This window comes from Mobula birostris, chromosome 8 (genome assembly GCF_030028105.1).
Source record: "Mobula birostris isolate sMobBir1 chromosome 8, sMobBir1.hap1, whole genome shotgun sequence".
Classification (NCBI taxonomy): Eukaryota; Metazoa; Chordata; class Chondrichthyes; order Myliobatiformes; family Myliobatidae; genus Mobula; species Mobula birostris.
Window position 1 is genome coordinate 95,689,815 of NC_092377.1, and position 13,867 is coordinate 95,703,681.

At 45.0% G+C, this 13,867-nt stretch overlaps 1 protein-coding gene across 1 annotated transcript in view; it reads left to right on the forward strand.

Annotated features, from left to right (window-relative positions):
* LOC140202253 (cofilin-2-like) overlaps window positions 1-12,173 on the forward strand; it is a 39,587-nt gene extending 27,414 nt beyond the window's left edge. The window contains exons 3-4 of the mRNA XM_072267130.1: window positions 11,080-11,156; window positions 11,561-12,173. Of these exons, the coding sequence (XP_072123231.1) occupies window positions 11,080-11,156; window positions 11,561-11,670 (187 nt within the window). The 3' untranslated portion in view covers window positions 11,671-12,173. The remainder of the gene's footprint in view (window positions 1-11,079; window positions 11,157-11,560) is intronic.
* Window positions 12,174-13,867: the final 1,694 nt, after the last annotated feature.

Consider the following 13,867-nt stretch of genomic DNA (forward strand, 5'->3'; position numbering starts at 1 on the left):
AGTGAGAGGTATGGCAAGTGTAGGCAGGAGGCCAGTTGAGGCAATGGGGTGCTCCTCCTGTAGGATGTGGGACTGTCACCTACCTGGCGGTCTTGCTGATGACTACACCTGCGGGAAGTCCCTCCTGACAAGGACAAGGCACTGGAGCTGGAGTTGGATGTACTCAGGGCTATCTGGGAGGCTTAAAACAGCATAGGTGAGTCTTTAACTGAGGTGGTCACATCCAAAGTGCAGGCTTCAGATTGTGGATGGGTTACCAGGAGAGGCAAGGGGAGTCAGCAGTCAGTGCAGGGTTCTCTGTGGCCATTCCACTCAACGACAAATATACCCCTTTGGAGGTTGACCCACCAGCTCCAGAGCAGCAGCAGCCAGGCTAATGGCACCGCGGCCAGCTCTGGTGCCCAGCAAGCTACCATAAGGTCAGGCAGAGTGGGAGTAACAGGAAACTAAATAGTTAGGGGGATGGACAGGAGATTCTGTGGCCACAGAAGAGATGTCAGGATGGCATGTTGCCTCCCAGGTACTATGGTCCAGGTTTCTCAAGGAGGAGGGTGAGTAGCCGGAGGTCATGGTGCACATTGGCACCAATGCCATGGGTAGAAAGGGGGAAGAGGTCCTGCGCAGTGAGTAGAGGGAGTTGGGGAAGAGGCTGAAGAACAGGACCTCCAAGGTAGTAATCTGGATTACTCCCAGTACCATGAGCTAGTCAGGGCAGGGTTAGGATGATAGTGCAGGTGAATGAGTGGCTGAGGAAGTGTTGTAGGGGTCAGGGCTTTCAATATTTGGATGAATGGCATCCCTTTTGGGGAAGATATGACCTGTACAAAAAGGGTGGGTTTCACCCAAACCTGAGGGGGACCAATATCCTTGCAGGTAGGTTTTCTAGAGCTGCTGGCGGGAGTTTAAGCTAATATGGCAAGTCGGTGGGAACCAGCATATTAGGGCTGAGGATGGGGCTGTTAGTATACAAGTCAATGCATTGTGTAGAGAGACTGTGAGGAAGGGCTGGCAGATGATAGAGCAAAATTGCAGTCAGTGGAATGAGCTGAAGTACAAAATGGGGCAAAATTGTAAAGGGTGATGGCTGAAGGTGTAATATTTGAATGCACACAGTACATGGAATAAGGTAGGTGCTCTTGTAGTGCATTAGAGATTGGCAGGCATGATGTACACATCGCTGAGTTGTGGCTGAAAGTTGGGAGTTTAACATCCAAGATGCACCTTGTATCGCACGGAAAGGCAGGCAGGCAGAGGGGGTGGAGTGGCCCTGTTGGGAGAAAATGAAATCAAACACTTAGAAAGAGGTGGCACAGGATCGGAATTTGTAGAATCTTTGTGGGTAGAGCTAAGAAACTGCAAGGGTATGAAGACCCTGATGGGGGTTTACAGGCCTCCAACAACAGTCAGGACGTGGGTTACGAATTACAATGGGACATGGAAAAAGCATGTCAGAAGGCCATTGTTGCAATGTTCCAGTCCTCCAGAGCCATGCCAGGATCTGTTGATCCTTGAAAGATCACTACTAATGCTTCCACAAAGTCTTCAGCTACCACTTTCAGAACCCTGGGGTGTTGTTTATCTGGTCCAGTTAACTTATCTACCTTCACACCTTTCAGCTTCCCAAGCACCTTCTCCCTAGCAACTGCAATCACTTCTGCCCCCTGACACTTTTGAATGTCTGGCATATTGCTAGAGTCTTCCACAGTGAAAACTGATCCAAAATACCTATTTGGTTCGACTGCCACTTCCTTGTCCCCCATTGCTAACTCTCCAGTGTCTTTTTTCCAGTAGTCCGATAGCTACTATTGCCTCTCTTTTAGTCTTTATATATCTGAAAATACTTCTGGTATCCTCTTCATATTCCCTCCTTGTGTTACTTTTCAAAAGCTTCCCAATCCTTGAAATTCCGGCTAATTTTTGCTCTATTATATGCCCTCCCTTGTGCTTTATGTTGGCTGTGACTTTTCTTGTCAGCCACAGTTGCGTCATCTTGCCTTTAGAATACTTCATCTCCATTGGAATGTATCTATCCTGTGCCTACCATATTGCTCTCAGAAACTCCAGGCATTGCTGCTCTGCCATCATCTCTGCTAGTGTCCCCTTCCAATCAACTTTGGCCAGCTCCTCTCTCATGCCTCTGTAACTCCCTTTACTCCACTGTAATACTGGTACATTGGAGGGTGAATTCTATCATATTCTGATCACTGTCTCCTAAGGGTTCCCTTACTTTAAGTTCCCTAATAAATCCTGGTACATTTCACAACACCTAATCCAGAATTGCCTTTCCCTTAGTGGGCCCAGCCACATGCTGCTCTAAATCACCATTTAGTAGGCATTGTACAAATTCTCTCTCTTGGGATCCAGCGCCAAACTGATTTTCCCAATCTACCTGCATATTGAAATCCCCCATGACTATCGTAATATTGTCCTTTTGACATGCCTTTTCTATCTCATGTTCTAATTTGTAGCCTACATCCTGGCTACTGTTCAGGTCTTTTTACCCTTTCAGTTTCTTAACTCTACATCTTCCAATTCTATATCACCTCTAGGATTTGATTTCATCCTGTACCAACAGATCCTCTCTAACTAACCGCTCCTTACCTGTCTGTTCTTTCAATACAATGTGTATCCTTGGATATTTTGTTCCCAGCTATATTCTTCTTTCGGTGATGACTCAGTGATGCCCACAACCTGCCAATCCCTAACTGCGCCACAAGATCATCTACTTAATTCCGTAAGCTGCATATATTCAAATACCTCCAGGCCTCTATTCATCACCCTTTTCAATTTTGTCCCCCTATTTCACTGCAACCCATCCCACTGACTGAAATTCTGCCTGTCATCTGCCTGTCCTTCGTGACAGTCTCACTACCCACTGCCTCCGCTTGTATACCAACTGCCCCATCCTCAGTGCTATTATGGATGAAGTTTTGGGGTACTTGGAGGCACATGAAAAAATGGGCTAAAGTCACCATAGGTTAAAGGGAAATTGTGCCTGGCAGATCTGCTGCAATTGTTTGAGGAAACAACAGGCAGGATAGACAAAGGAGAGTCAGTGGATGTTGCTTGCGTAGATTTTCAGAAGGCCCTTGAGAAGGTGCCACACACGAGGCTGCTTAACAAGGTAAGAGCCCATGGTATTGCAGGAAAGGTATTAGCATGGATAAAGGATTGGCTAACTGGCAGGAAGCAAAGAGTGGGAATAAAGCGAGCCTGTTGCAGTTGTCTGCTGGTGAGTAGTGGTGTTCCACAGGGGTTGGTATTAGGCCAGTTTGACTTGTCAGTGATTTGGATGACGGAATTGATGGCTTTGTGGCCAAGTTTGCAGCAACCATCAATAAAGATAGGTGGAAGGGCAGGTAGTGTTTAGGAAGCAGGGGTCCTCAAAAGGACTTAGACAGATTGGGAGAATGGACAAAGAAGTGGCCGAGGAATATAGTATAGGGAAGTGTAAAAGACCATGAACCAGTAGGGTTGGTCAGTACCATCTGAGGGGAATAATGCTCATAGTGATTTTTGGCAAGGTATACATCTCTAGAGTTAGAACATCTGTGATAGCATGGCACCAGTGGTAGCTTTATGTGTGCTATCATGCATTTTATAACACTACCCTAAAATAAGCATTTCTAATAAGTGGCCAATATAAAGTACAACATATATATTCAACCTAGTGGTATTTTGTCACCAGCGATCCCTCAACATTGAAATTTGTCACAATGAAAGCTGAGTTCAGGCACCTTTCATCAAATGTTGCTATAAAATTCTACATTGAAAACTATGTCATTGGTGGCACTTGTAGTACAGTGCCCAATTTCAGTAGAGTGAATCATTTCAGTTTTAGAAAAATATTTGTCTGTTGTTTATTGGAGAAAAGTCAATAAAAACCCTAGGACACATATAATCACATGGATTTGTAGAGAATTTATTCAGGAATTCATTAAGTAATCACTTTTTGTATATATTCCATATTAACATCAGTACCACAGAAAATGTTACCCCCCTCCACCCCCCAAAAGGTAAAAAACCTCATTTAGAGAGATTTCTGGAGTTTTATCAATGTCATGATATTTTCTATATTGTTGTATCAAATCAAAACAATCTTAAGCTTTTGTCATAGCATATAGAATTACAGTACAATAATTTAAATGTGGGGTTCCACATGGCCATAACCTAGACCCTATTTGGTTTTAAATGAATATATTTAATCAAAAACTGCTTTCCATACTTTGTTTTCCATACTTTCATAACCTATTAATAATCATAATAATTTTCCAAGTCTTCCACGTCTTCCACATCTTCATCTGAACTTTCCACACTCTCTGAGGTGGATGCCTGGTTCTCACAGTCTGCCAGTTTACACATGTCAGTACACCTGAGGCCATTTGCAACACACATACATCTTGCGAGTGAACATTTTCTTGGACAGTTATAGGCCAGTAGATCCAGGACAGCATCGGGTGCTGGCTGGCTTTCCATCCAGTGCACCACCAACTGTTCAGCTTCCTCTTCTCTCTCCATCTTCCATCCTCTGCCAACAGGGCTTGGCACCTGTGGGTCCTTCTCCAAACATCTCCATATACCAGCCTGGTAGTTGGCTCGCTGTGCATGTTTTGTTAAGCAGTCCTTGCATGGTGGGAGTTGATGACTTTCAATTTCACCTTTTTTGGCCCAGAAACGGTGATACTTGAGCTCATTGACCTTGGTGTTCATGCTTTTGGGGCATACAGGAGACATGTAAATGCCTCCAGTTTGTCCATCAGTTCTGGGGAGAGGTCCCATTCCTGACCCAACTCTAAGAATGTGTCCTGAGTTTCCCTGTTGCTGGTCAGATGTTTTAGGGCACTTGTCTTCCCTTTGCCTCCAAAAGCGCTTACAGTGTCACATCCTGGAAAAGTTATACACAGACAACCGATGCCACGAACAGATCACCCTCCCACCTGACATGCCACTAATCCATCCACTGAAACACCAACTAGATATCAGCCCACCTAGGTGGAGTGAGGTGGAGAAAATTGTGCACAGAGCAAGGGCCACATCGCCCCAGGTCCCAATGGAGTGCCATACAGGCTCTGCAAAAATGCACCAGGTGTCCTGCGGTTCCTCTGGAGGCTCACGAAGGTGGTATGGCGTAAGCAGGAGGTACCAACATCCTGGCAGAGAGCCAGAGGGATTCTGATCCCAAAGGAAAAGGGTTCATCAGAAATTGGCCAATTCTGCCAGATTAGTCTCCTAAACGTCGAGGGCAAAATCTTCTTTAGTGTGGTGGCTCATAGGCTGTCAAGATATCTGCAAAGAAACCACCTGATTGATACATTAATCCAGGAAACAGGAATCTTGGGTTTCTCTGGCTGTCTGGAACACGCTTGCACCATCTGGCATCAGATCCAGGTTGCCAAGAGGGAAGGAACAGATCTTCACGTGGTGTTCCTGGACCTCACCAATGCCTTTGACTCAGTCCCTCATAACCTCCTCTGGACTGTGTTCAACTTCTTCAGGGTCCCAGTGGCCCTCACAAGCCTCGTCAAGGCCTACTTCCAGGACGTGCAGCTGTGTCTGACAACAGCAGATTACACCACAGCGTGGCAACGTCTGGAAGTGGGAATCATGGCTGGTTGTACCATCTCCCCGCTACCCTTCACTATGGCCATGGGGGTGATCATTAGAGCATTTCGGTGGGTGGTTGGAGGACAGCGCGTAAGACCTGGCCTGAGGCTGCCACCTATCAGAACATACATGGACGATCTCACAACACTCACCACGACCAAGGCTTGCGCTGTACGCCTGTTGAGAAAGCTTCAAGAGAACATCGAGCAGGTTCGGCTGAAGATCAAGCCGAGCAAGCCCAGAAGCGTCTCTATCGTCAAGGGGAAGCTGGTAGACCAACGCTTCTACATGGGCGATGAGACGATTCCAACAGTCATCAAGAAGCCTGTGAAGAGCCTAGGTCGGTGGTAGAACGCATCCCTCAAAGACACAGAGCAGGTAGATCAGCTCAGGAAGGATGCCGTCAGTGGCCTCAAGAGCATCAACAGAACCACACTCCCTGGTAAGTTGAAGCTCTGGTGATTGTAATTTGGGCTCCTTCCACACGTCATGTGGCCACTAACCCTGTATGAAGTTCCAATCTCAAAGGTGGAAAAGCTGGAGAGACTGATCAGCTCATACGTAAGGAAGCGGCTTGGTCTTCCCAGGTGCCTCAGCAGCATAGGGCTCTATGGCAAGGGAGTCCTAGAGCTACCCAGTTCCAGTCTTTCAGAGGAGTACAAGTGCGCCAAAGTAAGACTGGAGCTGATGCTAACAGAGGCGAGAGATCCACCTATAGCACAAGCTGCCCACATCTTGGATACTGGGAGGAAATGGACTCCATCAGAAGCAACCGAGCAAGCAAAGGCGGCACTCAAGCACAGGGACATCGTAGACCGAGTGCAGCAAGGGAGGAGCGGTCTTGGCCTTGGGGACAGTACACCAGCCTGGAACGAGACTTCTCCGTCTCAGAGACGCAGGCTCGTGACGCAGGAGATACATCGGCAGGAAGAGGCGGCAAGGTGCACAAAGGCCATCGCTCAGGCAAGGCAAGGGCAATGGATGAGATGGGAGGGAGTGGAGAATAGAAAGATCTCCTGGAAAGAGCTGTGGGAGATGGGGACATTCAGAGGGAGCTTCACCATCAGGGCTGCCTACGATGTCTTGCCGTCTCCCATGAATCTCAGCCAGTGGTATGGAGAGGACCCCACATGCTCCCTCTGCCCAACTTCAGGAAGTTCCTTTAAATATGCCCAATATCCTCTCATCCTTGAAGGTTGCATAGCATTGCTCACCAATCTCATATGCCTTCATCAGGTCGGAGGCAATGTCCTTGGGGGCTGCCTTTGCCGTAGAGATGCTAATGAGGTCCCGCTTCCCTGCAAATGGGTTGACCCATTCATGTATGAGGCTAATCACAGCTGAAACTGCTTCCTCACCTTCCTGGGAAGATTTACCAGGATGCTGCCTGGAATAGAGAGCATGGCTTATGAACATGGGTCGAGAGAGAAAGGGCTTTCCTTTTTGGAGTTAAGGAGGACAGGAGGTGACTTGATAGAGGTGTACAAGATGATAAGAAGCATGGATCAAATAGATCCAGGGCAGAAATGACTAATACAGAGTGGGGGGCACACTGTAATTTTAAAGCGAATGGAAGAAAAGTTGGGGGGGGAATGTCAAAGGTAAGTTTTTTTTTTACACAGAGAGTGGTGGGTGCATGGAATGTCCTGCCAAGGGTGGTGATGGAGGCAGATACATTCGGGACATTTAAGAAACTCTTAGATAAGCACAAAGATGATAGGAAACCGGGGGGGGGGGGGCGGGGGGAGCTATGTAGGAGGGGAGGGTTAGATTGATGTTTGGCACAATGTCGTGACCAAAGGAACCTTCGCATGTTGGAATGTTCTGTGTTCTAATATAATATCATTTTCCATCCTTGCCCAAGAATCAGGGTCACAATAATATCACTAGACAACAATTTTTTTTTGAAAGTGTTGCTTCCTCAGAATTTTTGTTTTCTTTACAATAGACCGCTTGAAGCTGAACAGAAATATAATTTCAGACTGCTCGTATCACGTAGGAATTTGGAGAAATAAGAAATTAACTTTTATTGCATATAATGCCTTTAATTGCAAACAGTGCTGATGCTTTGTAATAGTTCAATGAAGCTAAAAGTGTTTTGTTGATGATTTTTGATTGTACTCCATGTCTGAGGCTTCTCGCTTAAGTGTCCAACAATAATCAGCCAGCACTGATGGATTCCAGTTGTCCTGATACTGATTCTCCATGACTGCAATGTCCTGGTGAAACCTTTCACCACGCTCGTCACTGACAGCGCTAAGATTGGCAGGGAAGAACTCAAAATAAGAATACAGAAAATGAAGCTTTAGTGAAATGTTGCACTTCATGGTTTTGTCTGCTTGAAGCATGTTGCCAACTAGCTGCATGTAGTTTGGTGCTCTGTAGTTGCCAAGATAATTTTCAGCAACATCCTTGAATGTCTTCTGTGTGATTTTCTCCAATCCCACTAAAAGTTCTTCGAATTACCTGTCATTGATGACCAGTTTGATTTGTGGACCAACAAAAATATCTTCCTTAATTTTGGCATGACTTATTCTGACTTGAATTATGAATTCAAATAACAAATGTAGACAATTTCAAAAAACTAGTGGGTGATTGGGAAATTTCATGGTGATTTTCGTGACCTACAGCCCAAAATCTATAAAATAGAACCAGAAGTATTCAGGGAGCAAAATCTTTGTTGTCCACTGTATTTTTTATCACAAACTTTGTCAAGAAATGGGTTGTTCTACAGAGATGCAACATACAGAAATAAGCAGAGTGCAAAAAGAAGGAATTGTGAGGTACAGTTCTTGAACTGTTCAGATAGGTGATGGCAGAGGGGAAGAAGCTGTTCCTAAAGCATTGAGTGTTTGGCTTCAGACTCCTGTACCTCTTCCCTGGTGGTAGTTGTAAGACAAGGACATGTCCCGGGCACAATGGGTCTTCAGGCACCACCTCTTGAAGATGCCCTCAGTGGTGGGGGCAAAGAGTGTTGTGCCTATGATGGAGCTGGCTGTGGCTACAACCCCCTGCCACCCCTTTCAAGGAAGAAGAAAATAGAAATAAGTCAAGGATACTGTGCAGCAAAGATGGCAAGAAGAACAGGCAGGTGAATAGACAGGATAATTTGCTGTGCAATAGAAATACAGCAAAATCGGTAACAGATACTGATCTAAATGTACTGTACTTAAATGCACGCAGCATTAGAAATAAAGTAGATGACCTTGTTGTACAGCTACAGGTTAAAAGATATGACATTGAAAGTGGATTGGGAAAGTCAGGAAGGTACTGGATCTCAGGAGAGGGAGTTTGTAGAATGTCTACAGGATGGCTTTTTGGAGCAGCTTGTCCATAAGCCCACCAGGAGATCGGCTGTTTTGGATTGGGTGCTGTGTAACGAACCTGAGGCGATTAGGGAGCTGGAGGTAATGGAACCCCTTGGAAGTAGTGATCATAATATGATTGAGTTCAGTTTCAAATTTGAAAAGGAGAAGCTGGTATCAGGTGTATGGATATTTCAGTGGAACAAAGGAAATTACAGTAGTATGAGAGAGGAACTGGCCCAAGTAGATTGGAAAAGTAAGCTAGATGGAGGGACAAATGTGGCTAATGAGAGAGGTTAAGGCTAAAATAAAAGCAAAAGAGACGGCGTTCAAGGAAGCAAAAATTAGTGGGAAAACTCAGGACTGGATGACTTCTAAAAACTTACAGAAGGAAACTAAGAAAGCCATTAGGAAAGAAAAGATGAATTATGAAAGGAAGTTGGCAATTAACGTTAAAAAGGATACTAAGAGTTTTTTTAAATATATGAAGAGTAGAAGAATGACACGGGTAGATATAGGACTGATTGAAAATGATTGTGGAGGTATTGGAAATGATCTTCCAGGAATCAATAGACTCTGGCATGGATCTGGAGGACTGGAAGGTCACAAATGTAGTTCTGCTGTTTAAGAAAGGAGAGAGGCAGCAAAAAGAAAATTACAGACCTATTAGTCTGACATCGGTAGTTGGAAAGTTATTGGAGTCGATCCTCAAGGACGAGGTTATGAAATACCTCGAGGTGCATGACAAGATAGGCCAAAGCCAGCATGGTTTCATGAAGGGAAGATCCTGTCTCACCACCCTATTGGAATTTTTTGAGGTAATCTCAAATAAGATTGACAAGGGAGAGGCTGTGGATGTTGTGTATTTGGATTTTCAAAAGGCCTTCGATAAGGTGCCGCATATGAGGCTGCTTAATAAAATGAGAGCCCATGGAATTACAGGAAAGATATTGGAATGGGTGGAGCATTGGCTGATAGGCAGAAAGCAAAGGGTGGGAATAAAGGGATCCTATTCTGATTGGTTGCGGGTTACTAGTGGTGTTCCGCAGGGGTCGGTGTTGGGGCCGCTTCTTTTTACGATGTATATCGATGATTTGGATTATGGATTAAATGGTTTTGTGGCTAAGTTTGCGGATGACACCGATAGGTGGAGGAGCAGGAAGTGTTGAAGAAACGGAAAGGTTGCAGAGAGACTTGGTCAGTTTAGGAGAGTGGGCAAAGAAATGGCAGATGAGATACAATGTTGAGAAATGTACAGTTGTACATTTTGGAAGATGAAATAATCAGGCAGATTATTATTTAGATGGGAAGAAAATTCAAAAATCGGAAGTGCAAAGGGACTTGGGGGTCCTCGTGCAGGATACCCTAAAGGTTAACCACCAGGTTGGATTGGCAGTAAGGAAAGCGAATGCTATGTTGGCAATCATTTCAAGAGGAATAGTGTATAAGAGTAAGGAGGTGTTGATGAGGCTCTATGGGGCACTGGTGAGACCTCATTTGGAATACTGTGTGCAGTTTTGGGCCCCCTATCTTAGAAGGGATGTTCTGATGTTGGAGACAGTTCAGAGAAGATTTACGAGGATGATTCCTGGAATGCAGGGGCTAACATATGAGGAGCATTTGTCAGCTCTTGGACTGTGTTCATTAGAGTATGGAAGAATGAGAGGGGATCTCATAGAAACATTTTGAATGTTGAAAGGGTTGGACAGGGTAGATGTGGAAAGGCTGTTTCCCTTGGTGGGTGAGTCCAGGACAAGAGGCCACAGTCTTAGAATTAGAGGGTACCCATTTAAAACAGAGGAGAAACTTTTTTAGCCAGAGGGTTGCAGATTTATGGAATTCGTTGCCACATACAGCTGTGGAGGCCCGATCATTGAGGGTGTTTAAGGAGGAGATTGATAGGTATCTAATTAGTCAGGGTATCAAGGGATATGGGGAAAAAGCTGGAAATTGGAACTAGATAGGAGAATAGTTTAGCTCATGGTGGAGTGGCGGAGCAGACTCGATGGGCTGAATGGCCTACTTCTGCTGGTTTGTCGTGTGATCTTTCAAATCGATGCTTTGGAGCCTCCATATTAGGCTGTGATGCAACCAGTCAGACACTGTGCCTCTGTAGAAGACCATCTATTCCCAGCTCATTAAACGTAAAGATGTCTCCTGAATTTTCTAGGTGCCCGGATGGTGCAAGTACCAAAAAAAAGATGCAGTTCTCAACAGGGAAGACGGCAGTGAAGGACAAGCTAAAAGGTTAGTTCAATGATTGTACATCCTACAGTGCTGTGGAATCTGCCCCTGAACAGGATAAAATGGGAAAGGCTCTCTCTCCCGGGCTGTTACTGCACAGTCAGACATCACGGAAGCAGGTCCTCAGCTCAACGTGTCCACGCTGACCACAGTGTCCACCAACCTCATTCCACTCGCCATGGAAATGCGGCTCAAAGTCAGCAGGGCAATCAAGCTCGAGCTCTCGTGATGTAGTTGCTGGCGCGATGCACGTGCAAGGAGCTCCAAACTGAGCCACCCGTACACAGCTCAGGCTCCTTTGTTGGTGGGCAGCGTAACCCCAGGAGGGGGCGATGAGCGGGTTGGAGGGACCCACAGACCTGAGCACAAAGCTGCACTTCTTCATTGTGAGTGTTGTGTCTTTGCAGGCTTCAAGCTTGACCTGGAGGTCAACTCCTTGGATGAAATAGAACTGAGCATCCTCGCTGATAAACTGGGTGGCAGCAATGTTGTGAAGATAGAAGGAGTACCAGTGTGAAGCTGTAGCCCACAACACAGCTGAGAGCTTCCTTATATTAAAGTATCATGTCTTTATAAATATAGTCCCAAAGTCGTTTCAATCTCTTTCTGATTCTTCAATATTCTATGCCATTGCTTTGTAATGTTTTTGAGTAAAAAATGAAATTCCTTATCTGAAACAGCCTTCTTTTAGAACAGTGTCTGGTTTCTTTAATATGCAGTGTCTCCTGCTGTTAATGACTTCACGTCTTTGGAGAGTATCTGCCAATGTTTCTGAATCTCAATCAGTTTCTGGATGAAATGCAAATTTAATAGTTGTGGCAGCTCCAAATACAGAATCAAAACGATGGCAGAGTTCCAGGTTCACCTGCAGTTTGAGCTGTCTGTTTCTATATTTTCATACTTGAACTTTCCATCCTATTTAATCTAGCTTTCTTATTAAAGGATTTCTAAGAATGCTTTGGCAAGGTTTTTGTTGTTGATAAATGAAACTACAGTCTGCAAAAATAAATTTTCATTCGAACAAAATAAGTGACGATTCCACCATGCTATTTTGATGCTGTCCTATGCCTTTACCCAAAGGATGCTGAGTTAATTGGCCACTGTAGTTTGTCCCTTGCGAGGAGATAAAACAAAAGACCGTAAGGCATCAGAGCGAAGCTGAATTAGGCCATTTGCCCCTCAAAGCCATTCTCGTTCCTTTCTCCCCATAACCTTGCTAATCAAGAACCTATCAACCTCCTCTTTAAATATACCCAATGATTTGGCCTCCACAGCTGTCCTTGGCAATGAATTTTGCAGGTTGATCACCCTCTGGCTAAAGAAATTACAGGTGAAGGCAGTAACATTAGAAAATGAAAGGTCCTGAGAGGAAAACGTGTAGCTTGTTGGCATTTGTGTGGGCCTGAATTATAAAGGAGCAGAGCTGTGTCTGAAATGTATACAGCATCCAAGTCCTCTGTTTATTCATAAACACCTTGCAGGTCTATTTGTGAAGATTTTACCAGTGTCTGCTTGACCCGAAGGATGGCGAATACTGCAGCACACAGTCCTGCTGCATTGCGTCCAGTGTCCCCAGATCCATCCCAATCTCCAGCGCTGTCGTGTGCAGTTTGCCTGTTCTCTCAGTCACTGTGTGAGCTGGTTCCACTCTCCTTCCACATCCCAAAGACAGGCAGGACATCAGAGAATCATACAGTACAGAAACGGGCTGTTTAGCCTGAGAAGTAAATCCCAATCACACTAATCTCAGTTTACTCCATTTAGACCACATCCTCCGTATCTCTTATAATTTTATAACCCTCGATTATATCAAAAGACCATAAGATACAGGAGCACAACTAGGCTGTCAGACCCATTGAGCCTTCTGCACCATTTCATCATGGCTGATCCATTTTCCCTCTCAGCCCCAGTCTCCTGCCTTCTCCCTGAATCCCTTCACGCCCTGACCCATCAAGAATCTATCAACCTCTGCCTTAAATATACCAAATGATTGGCCTGCACAGCCATTTGTGGAGCAAATTCCACAGATTTACCACCCTCTGGGTAAAGAGATTCCTCATTATCTCTATCTGAATAGATATCCCTCTATTCTGAGACTGCATCCTCTGGTCTTAGATTCCCCCAGCACAGGAAACATCCTCTCCGCATCAACTCTTTTAAGGCCTTTCAACAGTTGATAGGTTTCAATGAGGTCATCCCTCGATCTTCTGAATCCCAGTGTCTAGAGGCCAAGAGCCATCAAACACTCCTTATATGATAAGCTTTCCAATCCCAAAATAATTTTCATGAACCTCCTTTGAACTCTCTCCAATGTCAGCACGTTCTTTCTCAGACAAGAGGCCCAGAAGTGCACACAATACTCCAAGTGAAGCTTCTCCAGTGCTTTATAAAGTCTCTGCATTACATCTTTGCTTTTATATACTTGAAATGAATGATAACATCTCATTTGCCTTCCTCACCACCGACTCAACCTGCACGTTAATCTTTAGGGAATCCTGCACGAGGACTGTCCATTTAGAAAATAGTCTACACTTTTATTTCTTCTGCCAAAGTGCATGACCATACACTTCCCAATACTGCATTCCATCTGCCACTTCTTTGCCCTTTCTCCTAATCTAAATCCTTCTGTAGCCTCTCTGCTTCCTCAAAGCTACCCGTCCCTCCACCCAAATTCATATCGTCTGCAAATTCGGCACAAAGCCAACAGTTCTGTC